The sequence below is a fragment of the Macrobrachium rosenbergii genome, chromosome 28, assembly GCF_040412425.1.
Source record: "Macrobrachium rosenbergii isolate ZJJX-2024 chromosome 28, ASM4041242v1, whole genome shotgun sequence".
Lineage (NCBI taxonomy): Eukaryota > Metazoa > Arthropoda > Malacostraca > Decapoda > Palaemonidae > Macrobrachium > Macrobrachium rosenbergii.
The window spans coordinates 23,250,478-23,272,500 of NC_089768.1; the positions used below are offsets into that span (position 1 = coordinate 23,250,478).

At 34.6% G+C, this 22,023-nt stretch overlaps 1 protein-coding gene across 26 annotated transcripts in view; it reads right to left on the minus strand.

The window, feature by feature from the left end:
- tmod (tropomodulin) overlaps nucleotides 1-22,023 on the minus strand; it is a 193,397-nt gene that overhangs the window by 15,508 nt on the left and 155,866 nt on the right. For 7 of the 26 annotated variants that reach the window (XM_067130323.1, XM_067130314.1, XM_067130315.1 and 4 more), the window contains 7 exons: nucleotides 18,356-18,484; nucleotides 15,768-15,935; nucleotides 14,226-14,364; nucleotides 13,471-13,691; nucleotides 12,880-13,034; nucleotides 10,696-10,792; nucleotides 10,390-10,537 (listed from right to left, as the gene is read on the minus strand). In XM_067130323.1, coding sequence (XP_066986424.1) covers nucleotides 10,390-10,537; nucleotides 10,696-10,792; nucleotides 12,880-13,034; nucleotides 13,471-13,691; nucleotides 14,226-14,364; nucleotides 15,768-15,935; nucleotides 18,356-18,484 — 1,057 coding nt within the window. Of the gene's footprint in view, nucleotides 1-1,598; nucleotides 1,648-7,077; nucleotides 7,306-7,665; nucleotides 7,826-8,547; nucleotides 10,538-10,695; nucleotides 10,793-12,879; nucleotides 13,035-13,470; nucleotides 13,692-14,225; nucleotides 14,365-15,767; nucleotides 15,936-18,355; nucleotides 18,485-22,023 lie in introns of all 26 variants that reach the window. The other 19 variants (XM_067130316.1, XM_067130317.1, XM_067130324.1 and 16 more) reach the window with 6 other exon arrangements.

Below are 22,023 nucleotides of genomic sequence, written 5' to 3' on the forward strand. Positions count from 1 at the left end.
CCAGGTGCCTACAGACAGTCTTGGACCAGAGAAGATGACATGCTGTAGGCGGAGTTATTATAATTACTCTCTCCACGGAGATCAAGTCAAAAGAAATTGTATTATATGAAAGAGTAGCACACCCACCACTGGGGCACTATAATCTGCTACCACACCACTAACTTGGTATAGGAATCAGAATTCAGATCTTGGTTTAACAAAATGACAAGCAAAAAAAAAAAAAAAAAAAAAAAAAAAAAAAAGACACCTATAAAGAAATCATTAGCAATCTTATTGGACATGGGCTGACTTTGATTCTCATGCAAGCAGTATTCAATATGGTATTTATAACAATTAACTTGTTTCAAAGCAAATTTTCCTTTTGGTTTAACTTTTCTTAGATTACTTAGAGTGCAGCTGATGCTTTGTAGCCTCAGAACAAAATGCTTTGCACCATACAGCAGAGGTAATAAGTCAAGTTTTGGTGTCAAAAGGAGTGAGAGACAGAAGACTACTCACCAAAGTTATATCTTCTGATAGTCTAACTTTTACATTCCAGTTTTTACTAAGAGCAATTAGCCAATGGTATGAAAATAGAAGAGAGCAAAGAAGTCAATAAAGTGCAGCCAAGTAATATAACAGACAAATTAAATGCTGTGTACAGCAATCTCAAAGAAAATTTTAAAAAGAAAACTACAGAAGCAACTTAAAAAGGTAAAGTGCATTATCTACGTTAATAAACAAATAATTTGAAGCAATCTTCATTTATAAGCACATATATACAGCACTAAGCCCAAGAAGCTGCTCTTCCAATGAAGTTTATCATTACATTTATGGAACACTTATTTTTTATCATTACATTTGTGGTATAATTATTTTACCAAACCCAAATATCAAAGCTAAACAATACAAAACACAATTAGTAATTTTGCATATAAAAAATATGACTAAATTCTCAACAGAATTTAGCCTTCAAATGGATATTAGGCACTTCTGTATAAACTAGGCAAGTCTATGTTGATAACATAAAATTAAGAGCTTACAATGAAATAAAAACATTCAAGATAAAATTTGGAAAAATATGACAAAATATTGGGATGTATAACTGTAAAAAAATATGAGCACAATATTTGAAAGAGCAGACATCTCAGGCCAAGTAACAGTAAGAACTGTGTGATTTTAAATTCTAACACCTTCCCAAGCACCCAAAGTGGCCCATAAACCTTAGGAAGCTTGATTTCATTTATGTCTCCTTTCCAAAAGCAGATAAAAAATAAAATCTGAGTAAATTCTTTTTGACAACATATATGTCCAGCTATTTAGTGAATTTTTTATCCAAGCTTCTGAGAGAAGACAAAGCATAATACATTTAGTTAAAGTATAGATTAAACTGACTTTATCAATTACAGAATGGTATCAGTATCATTTATATATTTTACAGATTAAACAACTATGAACGATGGGTGAGAATAGCTGATGAAAATTTACACATTCATAAATTTACAGAAGCTGGGACAGCAACAACCACCAATACCCTTGGGGTGCATGTGTGACGTTAAGTACATACATCAAGCTACGTGACTTTAAAGAGTGTACATAAAAGGATATGCTAGTACTACCTAGGAAGTTTCTATTGCTCTTTTGAAGCGCCGATCCTGCTAAGGCGGACTGAAACAGACAGGAGGGAAAACTGTCATTGAAATTCCTCCACTGAAAAGGTCAGGGTTAATACACGGTTTCAACATTAGCAAAATGCTCACAGGATAGAGGGTGCTCTCATTAAAGACATTTCAAACAGTACCTTTGTGTCAGTTTATAACACCTAGAAAATTATCAAATCAACCCAAAATGCTTGAACTCATTAAAAAAAATTTGTCTTCATGTGTTGCCTTGTAATATTTTACATGTTATTGTTTGGTCTCAACATTTACAGTAGTACTGGCAATAGGAAACACACCTTGCACTTACTTTTGTAGCCATTGCAAACTTAATGCTGAAATACAAAAGCTACAAAATATTCAAGTTTCACAGTGACCTACAATAAGAGATAAAGAATTTGCTTGTAAACTAAAAAATCAAATCTTCCAACAGTATTACTTTGAAAATACTGCTCCACTAGTGATATATGAAAGTGAGCCTACATTCACTAAGCAATTCTAGAGTCAACACCATCAATCATCTTAGAATTTCAGACAAAAATCTAACAATACAGTGACTTCATGATATACTCAGATTTAAAATTGGAAAGCATTATAAATTTCATGAAAATATGTTCCATTTATGTCGCATACTATAAACAAGTTTGTGGATGTGCATAATCCAATATCAGAGACACCATGCTCTAAGGAGTATTAGCCACTAATTTTAATAATATAAAATTGCTGTACTGTTATCCAGTACTTCAACTTCAGACTTGTTTACAATATCAGAGAAGTTACTTTGGTGATTTTCCTTTTTAAAATATAAACAAAGAGCAAGTTGTAAAGAATGGTGTCTAAAACGAGCCATTCTTCAACATCCATTTCTTCGGAAAACAGCAACAATGATGATAGCCATGTGACTGCCAAATAACAGTAGAAAACATGAGGAATGTGTTTTGATGAAGCACTAAAATTTTTATCACATTTGTTTTAATGCCTTCAACAGATCACTATTCTAGACTGTATAATTTTTCAAATTAATTGCAATTTACTGGTTATAATATTGGCATATTAATACTGTCAAAACCAAGTATTTTTCATGAAACTTTTAGTTGGTTTAAATACAGGTAGGCCAATGGACCATTATAAAAATGGGTACACTAGACAAATTTAAAAGAAAAATATAAATAATTACTTTTCTATATCAAGAATGTTGATATACTGTACTGTATTACCAGGTTGTCATAAGTTATCAGTTTTTATTAGGACTCAGCCTGTCATGAAGTCGAATTCATGATGTAACGGTTTAAAAGTTTGTGTAATAAAGTAAAATGACAATATTGTTTTAGTATAATACAGTAATGTTTTCCTCTGATATAAATATCTATCTATCTATCTATATATATATATATATATATATACATATACATATATACACACCATTATTTCTTAGAGAAATCATTCATTTAAATTACATAGAAATTAAACTGCATGCTCTACTAAGAACAGAACACAAGGGTAAATAAAGAAGCCACTGTACTGTATTTCTTTTGACCAAATGACCCCTAATATCCAATATACTGTATAATCATTTTACAATACTATAATACAAAGTACTGTAGAGTAATGGAAAGAAAAAAAGCTACAGGTAATGAAGTTGCAATTCTAATACCCATGAGGCAATGGCACTTGCAGCTACTTAGAAAAAGTGCTGACTTTATTGTACTAGTAACTACATCCTAAAATTACTAAAGCCAGACACGCAGAAGTCTGCAGAATAAAGCATTTTTCTCATAGCCTATCATATACTGTGTAAATGTGGTTGAGAGAATAAACCATTTCTTTCCCAAAAGGCAACACCTGAAGTCATGCAATTAGTAAACGGATGATGTTCCCTGTAAACACAAAGATTGTCATTAGTTTTACCTACTGCAATACATATCAAAATTTCTTGTTAATTGTTAGCCAAAATACATACTGAATTACTTCATGGTTTTCTAATGAAACAAGCTGCTCTACTAGTGCTTGTCAATGGAATAAACACACAAGGAATAATTGTTAGTAAACAGAACTTCTTGCAGATGTTCAAAAAATGACTACTGTATATTTATAAGAACAACATAAGAATAAAAGTGAAAAAAAAATGATATAGTTAATGATAAACACCTGCATGAAAGACCTCTGTAAATTTTCATCTCTAATGAGAGGACATCAGAGAACTTCCTTCATGTAACAAGAGCAGATATAAAATGTTGTATACCTTTCCTCTTTGCATTTTATTTAACATGAAAACACATTTCCTTTCCCAACTGTCAAAAACATTAAAAATATAAAATAAGAAAACTATGTTCCACAGTTACAAACCTCTCATTTTGACAATGCATTCATATCTGGTAAGGTGGACAAACAATACTGGATACTTCAATTTGTGAATAGATGGGTAAGAACACTTCCTTTGCAGATAATTGCCTGTTTCACCTGTCAAATATTCTCACTATTGAAGAAATCTTGCAAAACTGAAGGTAAGCCTCCTAAAGTAGCTTACTTTGAAGGCTTATTTTTTACCTTTTTGTATGACAAGGTGGGGGGTCTGAGACTTTACAAACATATTTTTTCTTAAGCCAATCACTTCTATTTTTTCTTAAGTCAATCACTCTTTGAATGTCAGAGTATATCACCTGAGTTCATCAAAATGGTAATATGTATTTGCAACAATTTATATCTAGAGACACTCAAGTACACTAAGATTATTTCTTGTACATTCTCTACAGCTACAAGCCTTCATCAGTTGTCTTCTTGATCTATGGCATGGTATACTATCTTCCTAAGTACCATAAACCAAGTCTGCATACCACTGAGTTTGTTACATAATGTGCATCACTACGAATGGGGAATTACTGATCTTACTGGCAACGCATTATAAGCCTGCAAGCAGCATCCATCCAACTGACTTTAGAAAATTCACGAACCAATTTAAAACCACTGCAGATAACACATGGAGGTATGATTACAAAAGATATCTAAAGAATGCCAAGAAGACAATCCAGCACATTTGCACTCAGCCCATGAGTGAGACCAACTGGCAGGTGAGATAGGTGACTCCCAATTGGGGGAAGAAATCTCTACTATTACTAGTCACTGCTTCCCTAGCTGAAGCAGCTTTTCTGCACTCCATTTCCACCCTTATCCAGATGCTTATGCATGAGCAAAATCAAGACTTGCAATTCATGTGGACAGAGTTTTCTGTTGACATTAAATCGTCACAAAATTAACAACTTTCCAAAAAAAAAAATTGAAAAATATCATGGGAATATTAAATAAAATAATGCATTCATGGTTCAGCCAAAAAAATGTGGCATACTGCATACCAAAAATGATCATGGGATGCTCTGAAGATATTCACTTTGCTTAACATCATAAAATGCCCATTCTTTGTTGCAATCCTTTTAAAATACCACCTATGAAAATCAAAATGGGTTGTCCAACAGCCATAAAAAATGAATATCATGAATATATATTCATGTTAAGTAGGTTCCTTTGCAAACAGCCAAAATTTGTGATATAACAGACAGCAAATAACTATACAATTACTTCATGAGCTAATATCTGTGAGAAAAAAGAATGACTTCATATAAAGTCCCATTTACAGTAAATACATAATATTGTACTGTATTTCCTAAATAATGATAATATCACAGCTGCAAACCAGATTATATTTAAAAACAAAGTACTAGAACTCGCTAAAGTTTATCTATTCAAGATCTATATTTATATTTTGTTTTGAAAAAAATCTTCATTCTAATCTGTCCAAAAGCCAAACGAATTATCAGCATAAAATTCTGGACAAAACATAGTGCTAATAATTGGAATAGTAAGTTAATATAATCATTAAAGTTTATGTTTGTTTTAAAATGTTACAAAGAGCATTATTAGATTTTATACTGCCTGTTTCTATGAGTTTAAAAATATATCTGGCATCACATAAAAATGACAACGTTAAATCTCAAATTCTTTTCACGAAAAATACTGTACAATACAGGTACAATAAATTTGAAAAGTAAAATCCTGCATACCTGTGAAAGTTCAAAGTAAGTCATAATTTCTTAAATTAATGTTCTCCATTATGCAGGATCAAAACTGATAAAAATGACACATTAAATGGCTTGCAGGTACTCATTATCAAATAAATGAGGTGTGCAGAAACCAGAAAACATATGGAGCACATACATGAACAATGGTGTATATCACTTCTCATAACTGCTCAGACTCAGCTCATACATATATAATAAAAAAAATGGTACGACCCAATCACTAGGTTTTTACTTGTTCTACACTTGCCAATCTACACTTGAGAAAAATTCAGGTTCTACTGAAGCCCTCACATATTGTATAACATTAGCCACTAAAGATCCAACATATTTCGAAACCTCACCTTTTTTTTCTACAGCAGTTTGTACATGAGCTTTGTATACAGAGAGATATAAAACACAAAGGGAACTTAGACAGAAACAATTATGTACTTTGTAATATAGGTATAAAATGTACTATGGAGGAGTATACAATATTTGTGCTGTGTTACTGTATGTTCCTTAAAGTGTTGAATGGCTTTAAAATCACAGCCACAGAAATACAAAAATTAATACGTGAGTAAAAAGGTTATGTGCACTGAAGCATTCATGAAAATACAGTTAACTCCTCTGCAAATGATTAATCAAGTCGATTCCTCCAAATATTATTCTTAAGCTTCAAGTATTTTTGTTACTTGGGTCCAACAAATTAGAAATAACAGGAGTAGTAGCTAAGAAAATCTATAAAAATTACTTATCTATCAAAAAGGTTTTAATCTCTACTGTAAATACTGTGTAAACTAAGTCAGTTAAAGGCAGGGTTCGAAACTTAGCAACGGAATTCTGCCGCCGTCTCATTTTGCTTGACCTAAGCTCTATACATGTTATCAGAATTCTTCACTCAGCTATCAAATCTCCAAGCCATTCATGGTCAAACACAGGGACCGCTGGCAACAAGATAATGAGCCCCATGAATCTTAATGCTAATCTTTGACACCATAAATATCTATTTTAAGAACCTGATTAAATAGTAGCAATAAAAATGCAAAAGTAGGGTAAGACAAGAGTAATTTTTTCGCACTCATGCTCTATGTAACGACTTTTGTGTCATAAGCTGACTATGACGAAAGTATGCATGACTGAAACAATAATATCCTAGCAAATTTGCCATTCTGTTACACAGACCTTGGAGGAACTACATACTGTACAATTAAGAAAAAGCACTTCTCTCTCTATGTGTCAGCCAAGCTTTCTCTGTGAATGTTTCTGCTCTGCTCCACAAACTACAGCTTTCATTGGATTTGACCATGATTGGCAGAGCTACTGTGAAAAAAGTGTGACTGAGAAGCTAGACCTGAGCACTCGTCACATCTACTCTCCTTCATAGTCACCTCTTTAAGCCTACTCCTCATTCTCATACGCCATCTCATTTTGCAAGTCCTCCATAACATGATCTTCCCCATTAATGGGAGGGAGCTCATTACCCTCCTCCATTGGAGGCAGAGGTGATGGGGGTTGAGGGGATTCTGGTGGGTTAGAAGGCAGGACGAAGCTTAGGCTAGCACCTTCAGTGACGGATTTTCTTGACGTGACTCTGCGCACTTTGACACCAACACGAACTGCCAGTGCACATAGAAGTAGAGAGAAATAGAGATGAAGAAGAAAATTACTCATGCTACCCAAAACTGGAGAAAAATAAGAAAAAAAAAGAAAGAAGAAGATCCATCCTATTCTACAAAACACCAGAATGCTGCCCTTGGGGTTATGCCCACACGTTAGAGGAAATAATCTTTCTGCCCAAAAGAATAGATAAGCAACATCCAAAAAAATAAACTACAAAATAATAGGGTAATAATTTTTAGTAATAAATGCATTAAGTGCAGTAATAATTATGATAATAAGCCCAACCAAAATTTTGGCTTTAGCTCTTCTTTTTTGTTTTTTTTTTAATTACTCGCAGGCTTTCTCTTGCACAGTACCTTGTAAATACTACCATTTGTTCCTAAAGATCCCGTCCTCTAGTGTTGTGGAATAGATTCCCTTATTTGTCTTTCTGTCCTCTTCGGCACACCAATTCAAAGCCTTTTCTGAGGAGAGCCATGGCTCTATTTGGTTTTCGGGGTTTACCCCCTGTTCTGACTGCAAATATGAAAGATATGGGCAGTTTTATAATAAGTTCTTTCCTTCAGTCGAGCTTCTGGGGTTTGGTATAAATAAGGCCTGTGGAGGAGCTATTCAAGGCAATTATCTCCTCCTCTTCCTCTGCATATGCGATGCTGCTGTAATCTAACCATTCTGTATAAAAGGGTGACTGATGAGTGCATTCTGGGTATCACTTAAAACAACTGCAGGCTCAAACTCATCCCTCAATGCAGGACCAAAAAGTGCAAGAAATATGGGGATGTAGATTTACAGGCATATAGGTATACATTTGCTGATACCACTGAAAAAGAAAGGTTCTGTTCACATTTTACAAAGGGAAAAAACAAGCTTCAATCATTAACAGAACATCATTAAAACAGGAGTGCATAAACAGTATCCAAGCTTTAATTTCTGTAGGAATAGAAATGCTTAAAAGGAAAGCCATCATTATCAAATGCCTAACATTACTTTCGGAAAAATAGAACTTTTGCCAAATTTCATGCAAATGAAAACAAACTCATACCATAAGACCCAAACCACTACATGCATATAAGGGTAAAAAGAAATTAAATGTTTATGGATAAGATTTTTGGTAACTGACATTGCAAAATTAACATTAGATCTTAAACCTACAAAGGAAGGGTCTGAGGGTAAAAATAATAACTGTAACACCAAACTTTTTTTTTTAAACACTCTTGACCCCCACTTGAGTTACCAACCTTATATGGATGGGGGAGAATAGAAGTCTACGCTACACTAGTTATTAAAAGCCCGCTCTCAAGCTGAAAAGGAGAGAAAAAAAAAAGCGCAACAAGCCATTTGTCCCTCTAATTTATATACGGTATGTTCTTCCTGTTCCCTCTGTGCTGATTAGCATTAATTTTCATTACCAAAATTAGTAAAGATTCTTATCAGGAAGGGCACATGTGACAGCAATGCACAAAGTATAGGACAAGGGGAAAGGAGAAGAAGCTATGACACTAAGTGCTGTGAAGAATAATAAAATAAAAATGTTAGAGACAATGGCATATTACTAAACTGATTAGCAATGTAGAGGAAAAATGATGGTCCAATTCTGAGGTATGAGCACTTGGAAGATATAGAGCTAAAAATGAGGAGAAGGAAGCAAATAATAATAGATAACCATACACCTCAAGGAAATACATCAATGCAAAGGCTCACAAAGAAGGTAAGGCTTTTTGCAGTAGATCTACTATCTACAAGAGAAAGGTATAATACATGCTACTGTCTGTGTTACAGAAGGCAATTTCTTTTATGGCAAGGTCTCTAAGTACCAGTTTACATAAGGCATGATACAACGTTGGATTTTGAAGGGCAAGTTAGTGAGACAGAGAACTTCACTGACAACATATTTTTCTTTAAAATTTACCTAATTTTTCTTACTATACAACTGTCTACAGAAAAATCAGTCCTACTCAAGTTTGACATCATCACATAGTTTTCACCTAATGTTAACAAAAATTCATCATGTCTCCAATGAGTATATAACAAAAAACTAAATTGCCTGGTTGTAGTGATTAATGCACTGTACCAAGCTATAAATGAAACACATCAACTATGATAGATACAGTTTCAAGATAAAAGTAACTTACTGTAATGAGGTTCCTTAAGCATTTTAACAGGGCACCAAATTTCAATGGATTAAGTACACACTGTTCTAGGATTCTACCATTCTGTTTCTGGATACATATTTTTCTAAAGGATATATAAACATTCCATAATACCAACAATCCCTTTAAAGATGAACAAAGAGAGAGAGAGAGAGAGAGAGAGAGAGAGAGAGAGAGAGAGAGAGAGAGAGAGAGAGAGAGAGAGAGAGAGAGAGAGAGAGAGAGAGAGAGAGAATATTTAAAACCAAAGAAGCAAAATAAGGAAGGTTTCCATATGGGATGAGAGATTGTAAAGCAAAATTGTAATCTATCCTGCGTTTACAATAGTTTAAAGAGATTCAAAATATGGCAATCATTAACATGTTGATTTATGAAGTCTAAGGGAAGTTAACAGTCCAGTTATGGCATAATAGTTCCTAATCTTTCCTATAGCCTTTTTTTTCACAAGACACTGCAAGGAGTGTCCTAGCTGGTGCCCTCATACCATTTCACTTTAATACTGCATAACTCTAGACATTTTTCATTGCTGAAAGTTTCAGTTGCATTTTTAAACATTTTTTAAACTCATAACCTTGGCCACTGAGAAAAACAGATATTATATTGTTAGGAGCTTATGCAGATTAGCCAGACCCAATGGCAAGCCATGACATAAATTAGTAAAAGCCATAAACTACGAAAAACCTTCTTTTGTACAGGACTTTGTTCACACTTCTGTAAGATAAGTAATTCATCCCTCCACTCTACTGATGATACTACTGCAGATGCAACAACCTGAAATTCTGCTAAATCAAAGTATATTATCCTAGAGCACTATAGAAACGTTCTTAGTTCAATGGCGAGAAATAATACAGTTGTTGTGGTGTGATGAGGCTCTGCTCTTCTTTACAACAACTTAGCGAAGAAAGCCATGTGCCACAGAGTCATACTCACAAGTATCCAAGTTCTTCTGCAGATGTCTGGATACACGGTTGCGAGCGTCGTTGAACTCAAAGTGAATGCCCACACGTAATAGAGTAGGGTTTTGCTCAATGATGTCTGTTAACTGCATCTCAATTTTGTTGCCTAAAACACTCGCTCGCTGCAACAGATTAAGGATCATTAGGAATGAATATCCAACACAACTGCTGAATCTAAAACAGAGCATAAATGTGTATTCATTCATTCATGGCACAATATGCTTATAGAGTAAACAATACCTTCTGCTCTTAAAATACTAGCAGTAGCAGTAAGTATTACCTGGTTTGCAAGACGAATTTCTTCTATGGTATGTGTCTTAAGAAGTGCCTCCATGATTCGAACAATACCTGCTGGGCTAATGTTGTTTGTTTCCAAACTGAAAATTAAGAACATACAATGACGCAGGTTTTCTTGTAATATGGAAAATTACATTACAACAACAACAGCTATTGTAAATTAATATACCAGACATGTCATATCTCTGGTTCTGTGTCTAATCAATACTCAAAAAGCACTTAAAAGATTATTATTATTAGTAGATACTTTAATCAAACTAGTGAGTAGAAACACTTGACTCTCATAGGGCTGCCCATTACTATTTAGAAGGTAAAGGGACAACAGACCTACTATAGAGTTCTTTCCCTTAGTCATGTGATGAACTGCCACATTTCTAAATATAGGAAATATCACTAAAAATGTTTCTCTATTGCATACAGCATGCATCTAAAAATTAATACTATAATAACAAATCTTAATTAAGACTTCAAGTGGGTCAGGTTCTTAATTGTACTACAGCTATAGATAACTTAAAGAAAATTCTTAAATAATTTTAAAGGAACTACTATCATTAATCTAAGTAATTTGATTGAAGTAATTCACATCTTCCAAGTGAGGTACATACCTCCTAGTCATTCTAGTGAAGTGCTTTACAATCTTTTGAAGAGCTACATGTCAGTTTGGTACATGGTGCAAGTTATTGCTTCAGGTCATTTCCGAGACCTGTAACCTCCCTTTAGTGAGGAAAGCATACCACTCTGAAAACATTCCCTACATATTTTTGAAGATTTCCAATTATTCAAACAACACATATTCTTTCAACAGTGCAAAAGAGCACTGTCCAGAATTTTTATTAAAGTACCTAAGACTAAAAATGTACAGAGACGTAAGTATAAATATACTGTACTGTAAACAGAAACTTATCCTTTACTCCATATAAACATTACACCTTTAATGCACTTTTTAGAGTGTACGACTGCTGATAGTGTGCACAATAGCTAATGCTGTTATTTTTCTTTATAATGTGAAGTGTACTTTGATAATTTCCTTATCATTAATATAACTGAAAAGGCTAGTTTTCCATCTTTTTCTTTTTGGTTCAGGAATTTATACAGTACTAGGAACTAGTAAACTGAGAATATTGGAGAAAAATCTCAAAATCTCCTCAGCTACTGCCCCCAAAATTTCAGTTGCATGGATATCATCAAGTTTAAAGCAATAAAATTAAACAACACAAAACTATCCCTTGCCAGTCATTTACTTGAAACTGGTAGATGTTGTGAGGAGCATTTTGTAGTTAGGCAGCTTTAGCCTACACAATTCATTCCAAGATGGGCATTAGTGCATTTACATTCTACATGTAACCAAAATACATCACTTAGAATATAAAAAAAATGTAATAGCTTCTAAATGGAATATGAAATTTCGAATGAACGCAAAAAGACACCATATATCTGATGCTACAGACACGGGAACCAGTAACAGGAAAGTGAGGGTGAAACAGCATGAATCTACATCAATCAGCGCATCATTCACAAAAAGATGATCAACATACGTACTTTCAATTCCACTCTAAAATGTCTGATATTTACAATGCACGGGCATAGTATCTGCACACTCTTGGCAAGTTTGCGTGCACATGGACATATGCACTGTCACACTAAGAAGAATGCAGCTAAAGCACTGTGTTCATACAGACAAGGTGGACAGTGGAGAGTTATTACTGTAGTTTTCACTGCATATAAATTTGAGTGAAATTAATATAATACAAAAGACATACAAAAAAAGGAAAGAAAATAAGAAGGATTTTACAACACTTATCCTCATTTTACCTGATCTTTTATCTCTGTTTATCTGTCGTTTCACTCACACCCTTTTTTGCTCTTCTTTTCACATTTCTATGGGTACTATACTACGCTGAAGTTTATAGCTTCAGTCAAATATTTTACAAGATTTTATATTACTGTACTTCCCATTTATAAACAAATCTCTTTAAATTAGTCTTATGAGTTTAGAAACTTGAAATAATGGCCTAGTTATGCTACGCTACTACAACAATAATCTGCACATTATCTGTTATACCTCTGTTAACTGTCTTCCATTTATTACTGGTTTCTTGCACATATTTAAATTAATATCTTATATAATGCAAGTTTATAATCACATATAAATATATATGCTTCTTACTTGAGTGTTTTAAGTGCATTGTTTGTAGTAAGTGAGGTGACCAGAGCATCTAGGTGTCTGTCGCAGATTCCAGTGTTAGCCATACTTAAAGTTTCCAATTTGGAATTGAATTCTAAGGCATCAAATAATCTCTTGAACTGTTCATCAGATATGGTCTGAAAATAAAGAAAATAAAAGATAAAGAATATGCTAAAGCACACAGACAATTTAGTTCAAAAGTACTGTACAGTACTATTTAATATCAAGTAAAATCAAGATGAAAGTATCAAAACTAAGGCATCGAAGCACTGCATATCATCTTGGGTTCACAACAAAGTCCATGAGAATTTAATTATTCTCTTTCAGTCTCAGAAAAACAGTTTTGATATTACAGCATCTACACTGTGTGTGAACATAACCTGATATTTAGTTTAATTTACAAAAACTAAAAGCATCCCTCCTCAACACAAAAACATTGAGCTTTAAATCAAATTGAATAAAACTAAAAAAAAGGACATTTTGAATAAGACTTCATCAAGTTCGTACAGACTAAACCATACAGATTTAATTTCAATCTGCTCTGATGTTGAATGTGGAGTTGAGTCTTCTTACCCTAATGTTGTTGAAGTTGAGGTCTTTGCAGTTGGGGTCATCATCTTTCAGTTTCTTGATGCTATCTTCAGCATCTGTGTCATTTGGAGGTTCTGCAGGAAGTGGCTTGAATTTGGTGGCCTTTGTGACACCACCCCAGCCCACACCAACAGGCTTTCCCTTATTCAAAAGTGAAGCATGGTACTGTTCTTGACTCATCATGGAATGGAAACCTAAAACAGCTGTTCAAAAGAGAAGAGTGATTTATAATTTTTTTCTTACACTGCACACAAATTATGAGGTATATAATACAGCTTCTCTTCTTCAAACTATAGCTTTTAGGAAAGAAGAGATCTTGAGAAATGGGACAAAAACCTAAACTTTTCCTTCTATATGGGTCAAATGCCATAGCAGTGCTTTTCTTTTATTCTAATATTTTTCAAAATCCTGGAAAAGCTTGGTGATTATGCCTTCTCTTGATTGGAAAGATTCATAAGCCTTCAGATGCACATTCATCAAGAGGATATATTCCCTTAAGGTTCTGCCTTAATACTCCAAAGTACCTTTACATTCAAACAAAATGAAAAAGTTACCCCTTTTTTTATTTCTTAAACAGTGTGTTTGAATTCCTTAAATAGTATGTATTATCTAAAACAAAATGAGACAACTGATTATGAAAATGTATATATACAGAATAATGCACTATCTTTCAACAGTAACAAAAATATCCTCAGAAGAATGAGACAACCCCTTTATGTTTGAAGTCATAAAATTACCTGCTAGATCAACAATTTCATCCTCTGTGGCAGTATCCAAAACAGCTTGGATTTCTTCATCTAAGTCGATTTCCACTTCCTGGGGTTTTGCAACAGCTTCATCGTCTTCTTCTGGCTCAGGTGGTGGAGGTGGAACCCACTTTAAGGAGAAACAGACTGCATTAATTGTGGTTCACCTGACAAACATTCAACAAAATTATCATAAATCTTGAATGATAAAATTATAAGGGTTTTATCAGCAAGATTTTTTTTTTCTAAGGGACTTATGTTCATTTTAGAATTCGTGAATTTATATTTATGTAATTTTTTATTTACTTCTGAAGTTATTTATTTATTTATTTACTTTTTCTTATATGAAGCATCTTTTCAAATGAATGCAAAAATAAACACTGATATACCTGTTCCAAATGCAAACTAAAGACTTGAATATCCTACTTCAATCATTCATGATTGTGTCTCCATAGTTAATCTTATGAAATAATCAGATACTACAGTATTATGCTTTTTAGATCATTGACATTTTAAACATCACAGCTTACATCTTCAGAAAGTAACTTTATCTTCCCCAGTTTTCAAAGTGATTAGGATCAGAGTATGGTTTTTACATGACACCTTTTTGTTTTTGCAATCAAGTTTAAATTTATACACCGAACATGAATGTAAAACTATTGCAGAAGCTTCTAAAATTTTTATATTTTCCACATAAGAAGAGTGTGTACTTCTCCCTGTAATTCTATTTACATTTTTTTTTAAAAACTTGCTACCAGAAACCATGAAACAAAAGATACAGAATGCTTGGCGATACATTAAAATATCACAAATAACTAAATAACATTTTAAAACTCCATGGCATACCTCAATACTACATTTATTTAAAAACCTTTGCCATTTACTTGACTCTCTGTAATGTCTCCTAAGTTCTTCTTTGCAATACTGATATCCACAACAAAATATTTAACTTTTGCTTACATGAAAAGATAGATTTTTCTTTACAGACAACAACTAAATTAAAGCCACAGGACCAGAAAGCCTATTATAAAAGAACAAATCAAGTATGCCTCGATAATGTATCCTCTAAGAAGCATCTCCAACTCCCAAACACTCCCATAAAACCATTTCAGTGGGCTCACATATGATACCATTTCACATGCTCCTTCATGACACTCTTCAGTTCCAGTTTAATTTACATACTGCAGCGTGACCCTTATTAGTGGCTTGAAAACAAATCAGCATGAAATAAAGACGACAAAACCTAGACGCCTAATGATAAGAGCCCAAGGGTTCCAAGTTCCTTCGAGGAATCTGAAGTAAAGAAGTCCTCCACAGAGGTCCTTCTCTGCCCTCTTCAGCAAACCTCTCCATTCCCACTCAAAAAGTGTTTCCTTGCACCAGTGCCCTGCTGATCCTTCCTTTAATCACTATAATCTTCTTCCAACATTTTATCCAATTCTTCTACTATTTTACACACTTTACCATTACATTATGACCTTAATCCCATGCACACTGTGACTTCAAGATACCAAACCAATCCTTCCTCCTTACCTTCTTGCCTCTGACGACACCGGCTACGTAAGGAACCAGTTCCGGTCTGTCGGGTTCATTAAGGGCCTGTTCGTTGATGTGGTTGATCAGTTTCTTGCGGTCCAGGGGCCCGGTGGCCTCCTTTTCGCACTTGTAATTGTTGCGCTCGCTGGGAGGGATCAGGGTGTCCTGCCAAGCAAAAGGGAGGGGGGTAATGAATGAGGATTCCAGCAATGGAATACAATGTATATTATTTATCATAGCATTAACACACAACTTCGGATTATTCTCCACGCCCCTGTATTCTCCAGTTTTTATAATGTACTCATAAAGTAAATTAGATTCCTATGATTTACTCATTTTCTAATTGCTCTTTTGTCAAATTGCCATTTCCATTATCATTGTAGTGCTTTCCCAAATTCTCAACCCTTATTTTAGCATCCTGATTGTTATTTGATGAAATTAATTTTATGCAAATAGTCATTTTTATAATTTTCCTCAATTCTTGATTTTATTTTTATTCCCAGTTTCATTTCTCAAAAGTCAATCACCATCTTTGTGCATGTCCACTGACACAATCCTAACTTATATCTTAAAATTAGTTATTTCAAGGCAAAGTGTAAAGTATCATAGTTTTCAACGATGCTTGAATTAACTAATAGTGGGACCTTACTTTAATCCAATAGAAATACTCAAGATTATGTTAAATATACCCAATTAAATAAGGGTCAGGAAAACTAAATAAATGATATCTAATACAAGAATAATGGAAGAGACCATTGTGTGAACGGGTCAAGATAATTTACTGAAATTACACATATATTCGATAAAGAAATTAATGTAATCTGAAGAAACGGTAATGACTTTACTGAATTATATTACAGGGTATACATCACTTAGGTAACATGGGTGGGGGAGGAGAATAAAGTACTTCGTTAATGACAACAGTCATCAATACCTAGAATATCTTAAATCATTAACGAATGTATATAGAATGACCAACTGTCTCCAAAATTTAGGCCTACATACGATTCACCCCCGGGTAATCAATTTCCATCACATAACTGTTTCCCGAAAAACAATATACAGTAACGCCTAACAGGGAAGAAGAAGAAGAAGAAGAAGAAGAAGAAGAAGAAGAAGAAGAAGAAGAAGAAGAAGAAGACTATAGCTTATTGAGGGTGCCATAAAGGATAATAACGCAACCTGATAGAACTAGTCGATTTGTGGCTGTAATACGGCAGAAGTAGGCCTAACGTTTTTTCTGTCTTTATATAAGGGAAACTTTATGATAAAGAACAAGCAAACTTCACGAAGATGAATAAAAACAAACTCACATACATATCATCTAGCATACTTGTAGTAAGTATCTTGAATAAAATTCATGATAATAAGAAGCATCTTTTTTTCAAACGACAAATGATCGACGATACTGCACTGCAAGGTAACTCTCAATCAGTAAGTTATCTCGACTCAATCAGTAAGTTATCTCGAACTATCTCGGCCCTCCAACCAAGTCGAATTATGACAAGTGTTATGTCGTTGGTTGCTAGCTAGGTCAAATGAGCCACTTTTTTTTTTTTTTTTTTTTGCAGTTAGGGTGTCTACGGCCTCACTATTCCTCATCTCTAGCACTTTCATTTACTTTCTAATGGAAACAGCTTCATATTCTTCACACTTTCACTCTTTTATACGTAAAATGCGACAGGGAAAATGCCAGGAATGGAATATGAAATTTAGGCTTGAAGCCAAGCACGGGAATCCGAGGGATTATTCAGCTGGGGGGGGGGGTCAGTAACATCGTAAAATCTCAATATCCATAAACAAAATTACTACGACCACAGAGTAATATAAACTCTGAGGCCAAACATGATTAAAAATTTATATGCAAAATAAATAACGTACACGTGTGTACTTGACCCACAAACGTACGGCACGCATAATTTAGCACTCTACAGATTGCCAGGCTCGATATCTATCTATGTTATATAATGGTTTTCTTTAGTGCACGCAATCTCTCTCTCTCTCTCTCTCTCTCTCTCTCTCTCTCTCTCTCTCTCTCTCTACATTTTAATTACATTAACCATTCCTTAAGCCCACGCAGATTAGAACTGAAAAAATGTATATAAATCTGTAAAACTATATATAAAAACGTGACCACAGCACGAACAACATTATCCTTAGTGACCCAAATATATTTCCCTCAACAATCACACCTCAAAAAATGCAAACAGCTCACCCACCACCCAAGTTAAGTATACCCTAGTTTAACCAGACCACTGAGCCGATTAACAGTTCTCCTAGGGCTGGCCTGAAGGATTAGACTTATTTTACGTGGCTAAGAACCAATTGGTTACCTAGCAACGGGACCTACAGCTCATTGTGGAATCCGAACCACATTATAGCGAGAAATGAATTTCCATCACCAGAAATAAATTCCTCTAATTCTTCACTGGCCGGCCGGAGACTCGAACTCGGGCCTAGCAGAGTGCTATCTGAGAACTCTACCGGCTCGTCCAACGAGGAACTACCCACCACCCAATCCAAAAAAAACAAAAAAGAGGGAAGGTCGAAGGGAAATCGACCGAAATCGGGTGTCGACAACTCACATCAGGATCGACCTCTCCAGCGAGCATTTCCAGCTCCTCGGGCGAGAGCTGTTCCAGGAGGTCATCGATGTCCAGCTCCTCGTACTGGCCCAGGTCCTTCCCGAAAAGTTTGTTCGAACCCGCCATGTCCTGCAAGACAAAGAAAAATGGGAACGTGAATTAAAAGAATCAAAATGCGGTATTGACAAGACCTTGACTTTGGACCTCACAGAAACCAGTCCTCATATATGTGGAAACAAAGATAAATAAATAATTGTATAAACAACATCATTAACTGATTGATTACTACGTAAATAAATAAATAATAATTGAAGAAGTTAATAAATAAATGAATAAATATAAATTACAAAGATAAATAAAATAATTAACTGATTAATTATTAAGTAAATAAATAAATAATAGCTTCAGAAGTTAATAAATGAATAAATATAAATTACAAAGATCAATAAAATAACTGATTAATTATTAAGTAAATAAATAAATAATAACTTCGAAAGTAAATAACAAAATTACATAAATACAAATTCACGAACACTAAAATGAACATAAGGACCACTCATTTTTTTTCTAACGATCAACATTCACTTTTAAAATGTTTTATTATTTTTAAAGATGACATGATATACTTGGTGAACAGAATTTTACCATTATTAGGATATACATGCTTTCTGAGGCTATACTGATTGCATTTCTTTCTCTTTACGTGACTGTTAAAAATAGTTAGGCTCGGAGCTAAGGCCTCCTTCGAAAATATATGTTAAAAGATAAAACACTCACTTACTTTTAATTACTAAATTATCATTTATTTTAAAAATACCAGTTCACCAGCAGAGCCCCGAAACTTACTTGTCTAAGCAAGTAAATGCTCTATCAAAAACCTTCATGGAAAGTATAATAATAATAATAATAATAATAATAATAATAATAATAATAATAATAATAATAATAATAATAATAATAGTCGTGATCGCAAAATGGTACACTTGTAAGAAAATAAAATTTATTGTAACATGCTACAATGCGCAAACGCTAACATATCTGAAACACATTTAAAGGTAACACACACACGTGTGTGTGTATTATATATATATATTTATATATATATATATATATATATATATATATATATATATATGTATATGTGTGTGTGTGTGTGTGTGTGTGTGTGTGTGTGTGTGTGAGTTCACAACGACAACTGATTTATATAAGCACACGTACCACAGGAAAATTTCCCCTGTGGTATATATATACATATTGCAAAATTGGCATGAATCAGTGTACAAAAAAAAAAAAATCCGTCACTATTATTCTGACCTCAAAGAGGAAGACAGCCTGTCTTCGTATGTCAAGTATTGAAAAAAAAAAAATGACGTCATCTACACCAAAATGCGTCATCACACCCATGGCAACCTCTCATTGTCCTACTCTACATATAAATCGGCAACTGTTCTCATCACTACTAAGTAACTACATTCATTATTTTTATTCATTATTTTAATAAGTATCATCATCACCATCGTCATTGTCATTATCATCACCATTGTCACCTCCACTTCTATCCACGTCACCTGACAATTCTTAGCACAGATGTGTTTCAAGGTCCGAATTCTCTCTCTCTCTCTCTCTCTCTCTCTCTCTCTCTCTCTCTCTCTCTCTCTCTCTCTCTCAAAACATAAATGGCATGACGTCGACGTTAAAATTTTTATCATCCGTTCATGGCCAAATCCTCCCCCCTCTCTACGATTTCCGATTTTCTGCGTCTTCGTCCCCATATTCTGATAATTATTTCTTTACTCCTCTCTCTCTTCTTTTCCTTCACGGATGCATGCATACGCATGGAAATTTATTTACAAATCCATACACATACCTGACCATATGGCGTTTATCTAGAGGGGAAATCTGGATCGTCAACATACCGTAACGTTATCTTATTGAAGACGATATCTCATCAGTGATCTCGTAACTTATGCAACTTAAGAACTGAGTTTAATGGATGTAGAAGACATTTTCAGTTTATTTACATTACCGACCACATTCCTATTTCATTAAACACTTGCCAGAAATTAAAAGAAAAATCTTAGGCGTGTGGGCAGAGGATTAACCATGAACTGTAAGAGATCAATCACAAAACTGGGTTGTTCTTTGCATGTAGACTTTGAGTTATAAATTCTTTTGTTTTTCTCTCACTGCTAGTTTGCAGAGAGAGAGAGAGAGAGAGAGAGAGAGAGAGAGAGAGAGAGAGAGAGAGAGAGAAATTCACAGTCCCATCTGCAACGAGATCTTAAGACAATATGCTAAGCGCTTCCGACAAGTTCCTCTGCAGCAAGACATGACCCTCCCCGGGGAAGCATTGCATTAACTATTAAAAGGAGGAGGAAAAGAAGAAGGAGGAAGAGAGAGAAGAAGAAGAAGAAGAAGAAGAAGAAGAAGAAGAAGAAGAAGAAGAAGAAGAAAGGCTGCGCCCTCGACCTCTGCCATGAGATCATGACCCAGAAAGTCGAAGGAATTCGTCCCACCCGGTCCTTCCCCTGTGGTAAGGAACATGGAAGTAAAAGTCAGGAACGCAACTTTATCTCCTCATTTTGTCTGTTGTTTTTCTGGCGCTGACGGTAAAGATCCACAGTCGATATCACTGGAGCCTCCCTGACTGGAGGAAGCCCGTGCTCAGCACTTACCATTGTTTAAAGCGATATCGGTTGTGGATATTAACAGTCAGGTCCAGAAAAGTAGACTGTAATAGCACATATCACCGTCGTCATCCAGACACAAGTCTGGGACAGAGGATAATTGGTATTCATTCGGCTCCTCATTCCATTATGGGAGGAGAGAAAAGGGTAAAAGGCTATCGATAACTGCATACATATAAAGAAGAGTGTGAGTGTGTGTGTGTGTGTGTTCATTAACCCAGAGAGCTATGAACCTTGAATAAGTTAACGCGCGGGTGTGTTAACATAAATGTAAACAGCAATGACTAATTATGCTTACATAAACGCATACACAAACATATATATTAATAAGAGGAATGATTAAAAATATTATATAGTACAATAGCATTTATGGAGAAATGTAACCGAAGACGTAGAAGGAAAAAGAAATAAAATGCAAAATGAAGAATTACCTACAGCAACATATAAGCTAAACGTGTTTTAGAATATTCTACTGCAATTACCGGTAGACCTATATGCTTCATTTTACTTGTATATATAAGAGAGAGAGAGAGAGAGAGAGAGAGAGAGAGAGAGAGAGAGAGAGAGAGATATTCCTTGTACTCATTTCAACCCCACCCTGTCACAGTACCGTGAAGCGAGCGAACTTTTGTCCCGGCTAAGTTCGTTTCCGCAGTCGGATCCTCGTGAAAACAATCGCGCATGCGCGGCTTCCGCAGTTACATCCGTATCCGGTTAATTCCGCAAATGGTCAGAAGTGCAACAATTTCTAGCGGCAGAGGAGAAGACCATAAAGCTACATGAGTCACCATCGGAAGGTCGATGGCAAATATCGAAATTTCTTGACAAATGAAGGAAGTACCATATGTTTGGGGCCATTTTGAATTAATCAATGACGAAGAAGTTATAACAAAAATTTAAACAATTTCTCTACAACCCGAGGTGGTGAAAGTGTCGAAAGATAACACAGAAATTCAATTAACGAACCGTTTAGGCCTTAGG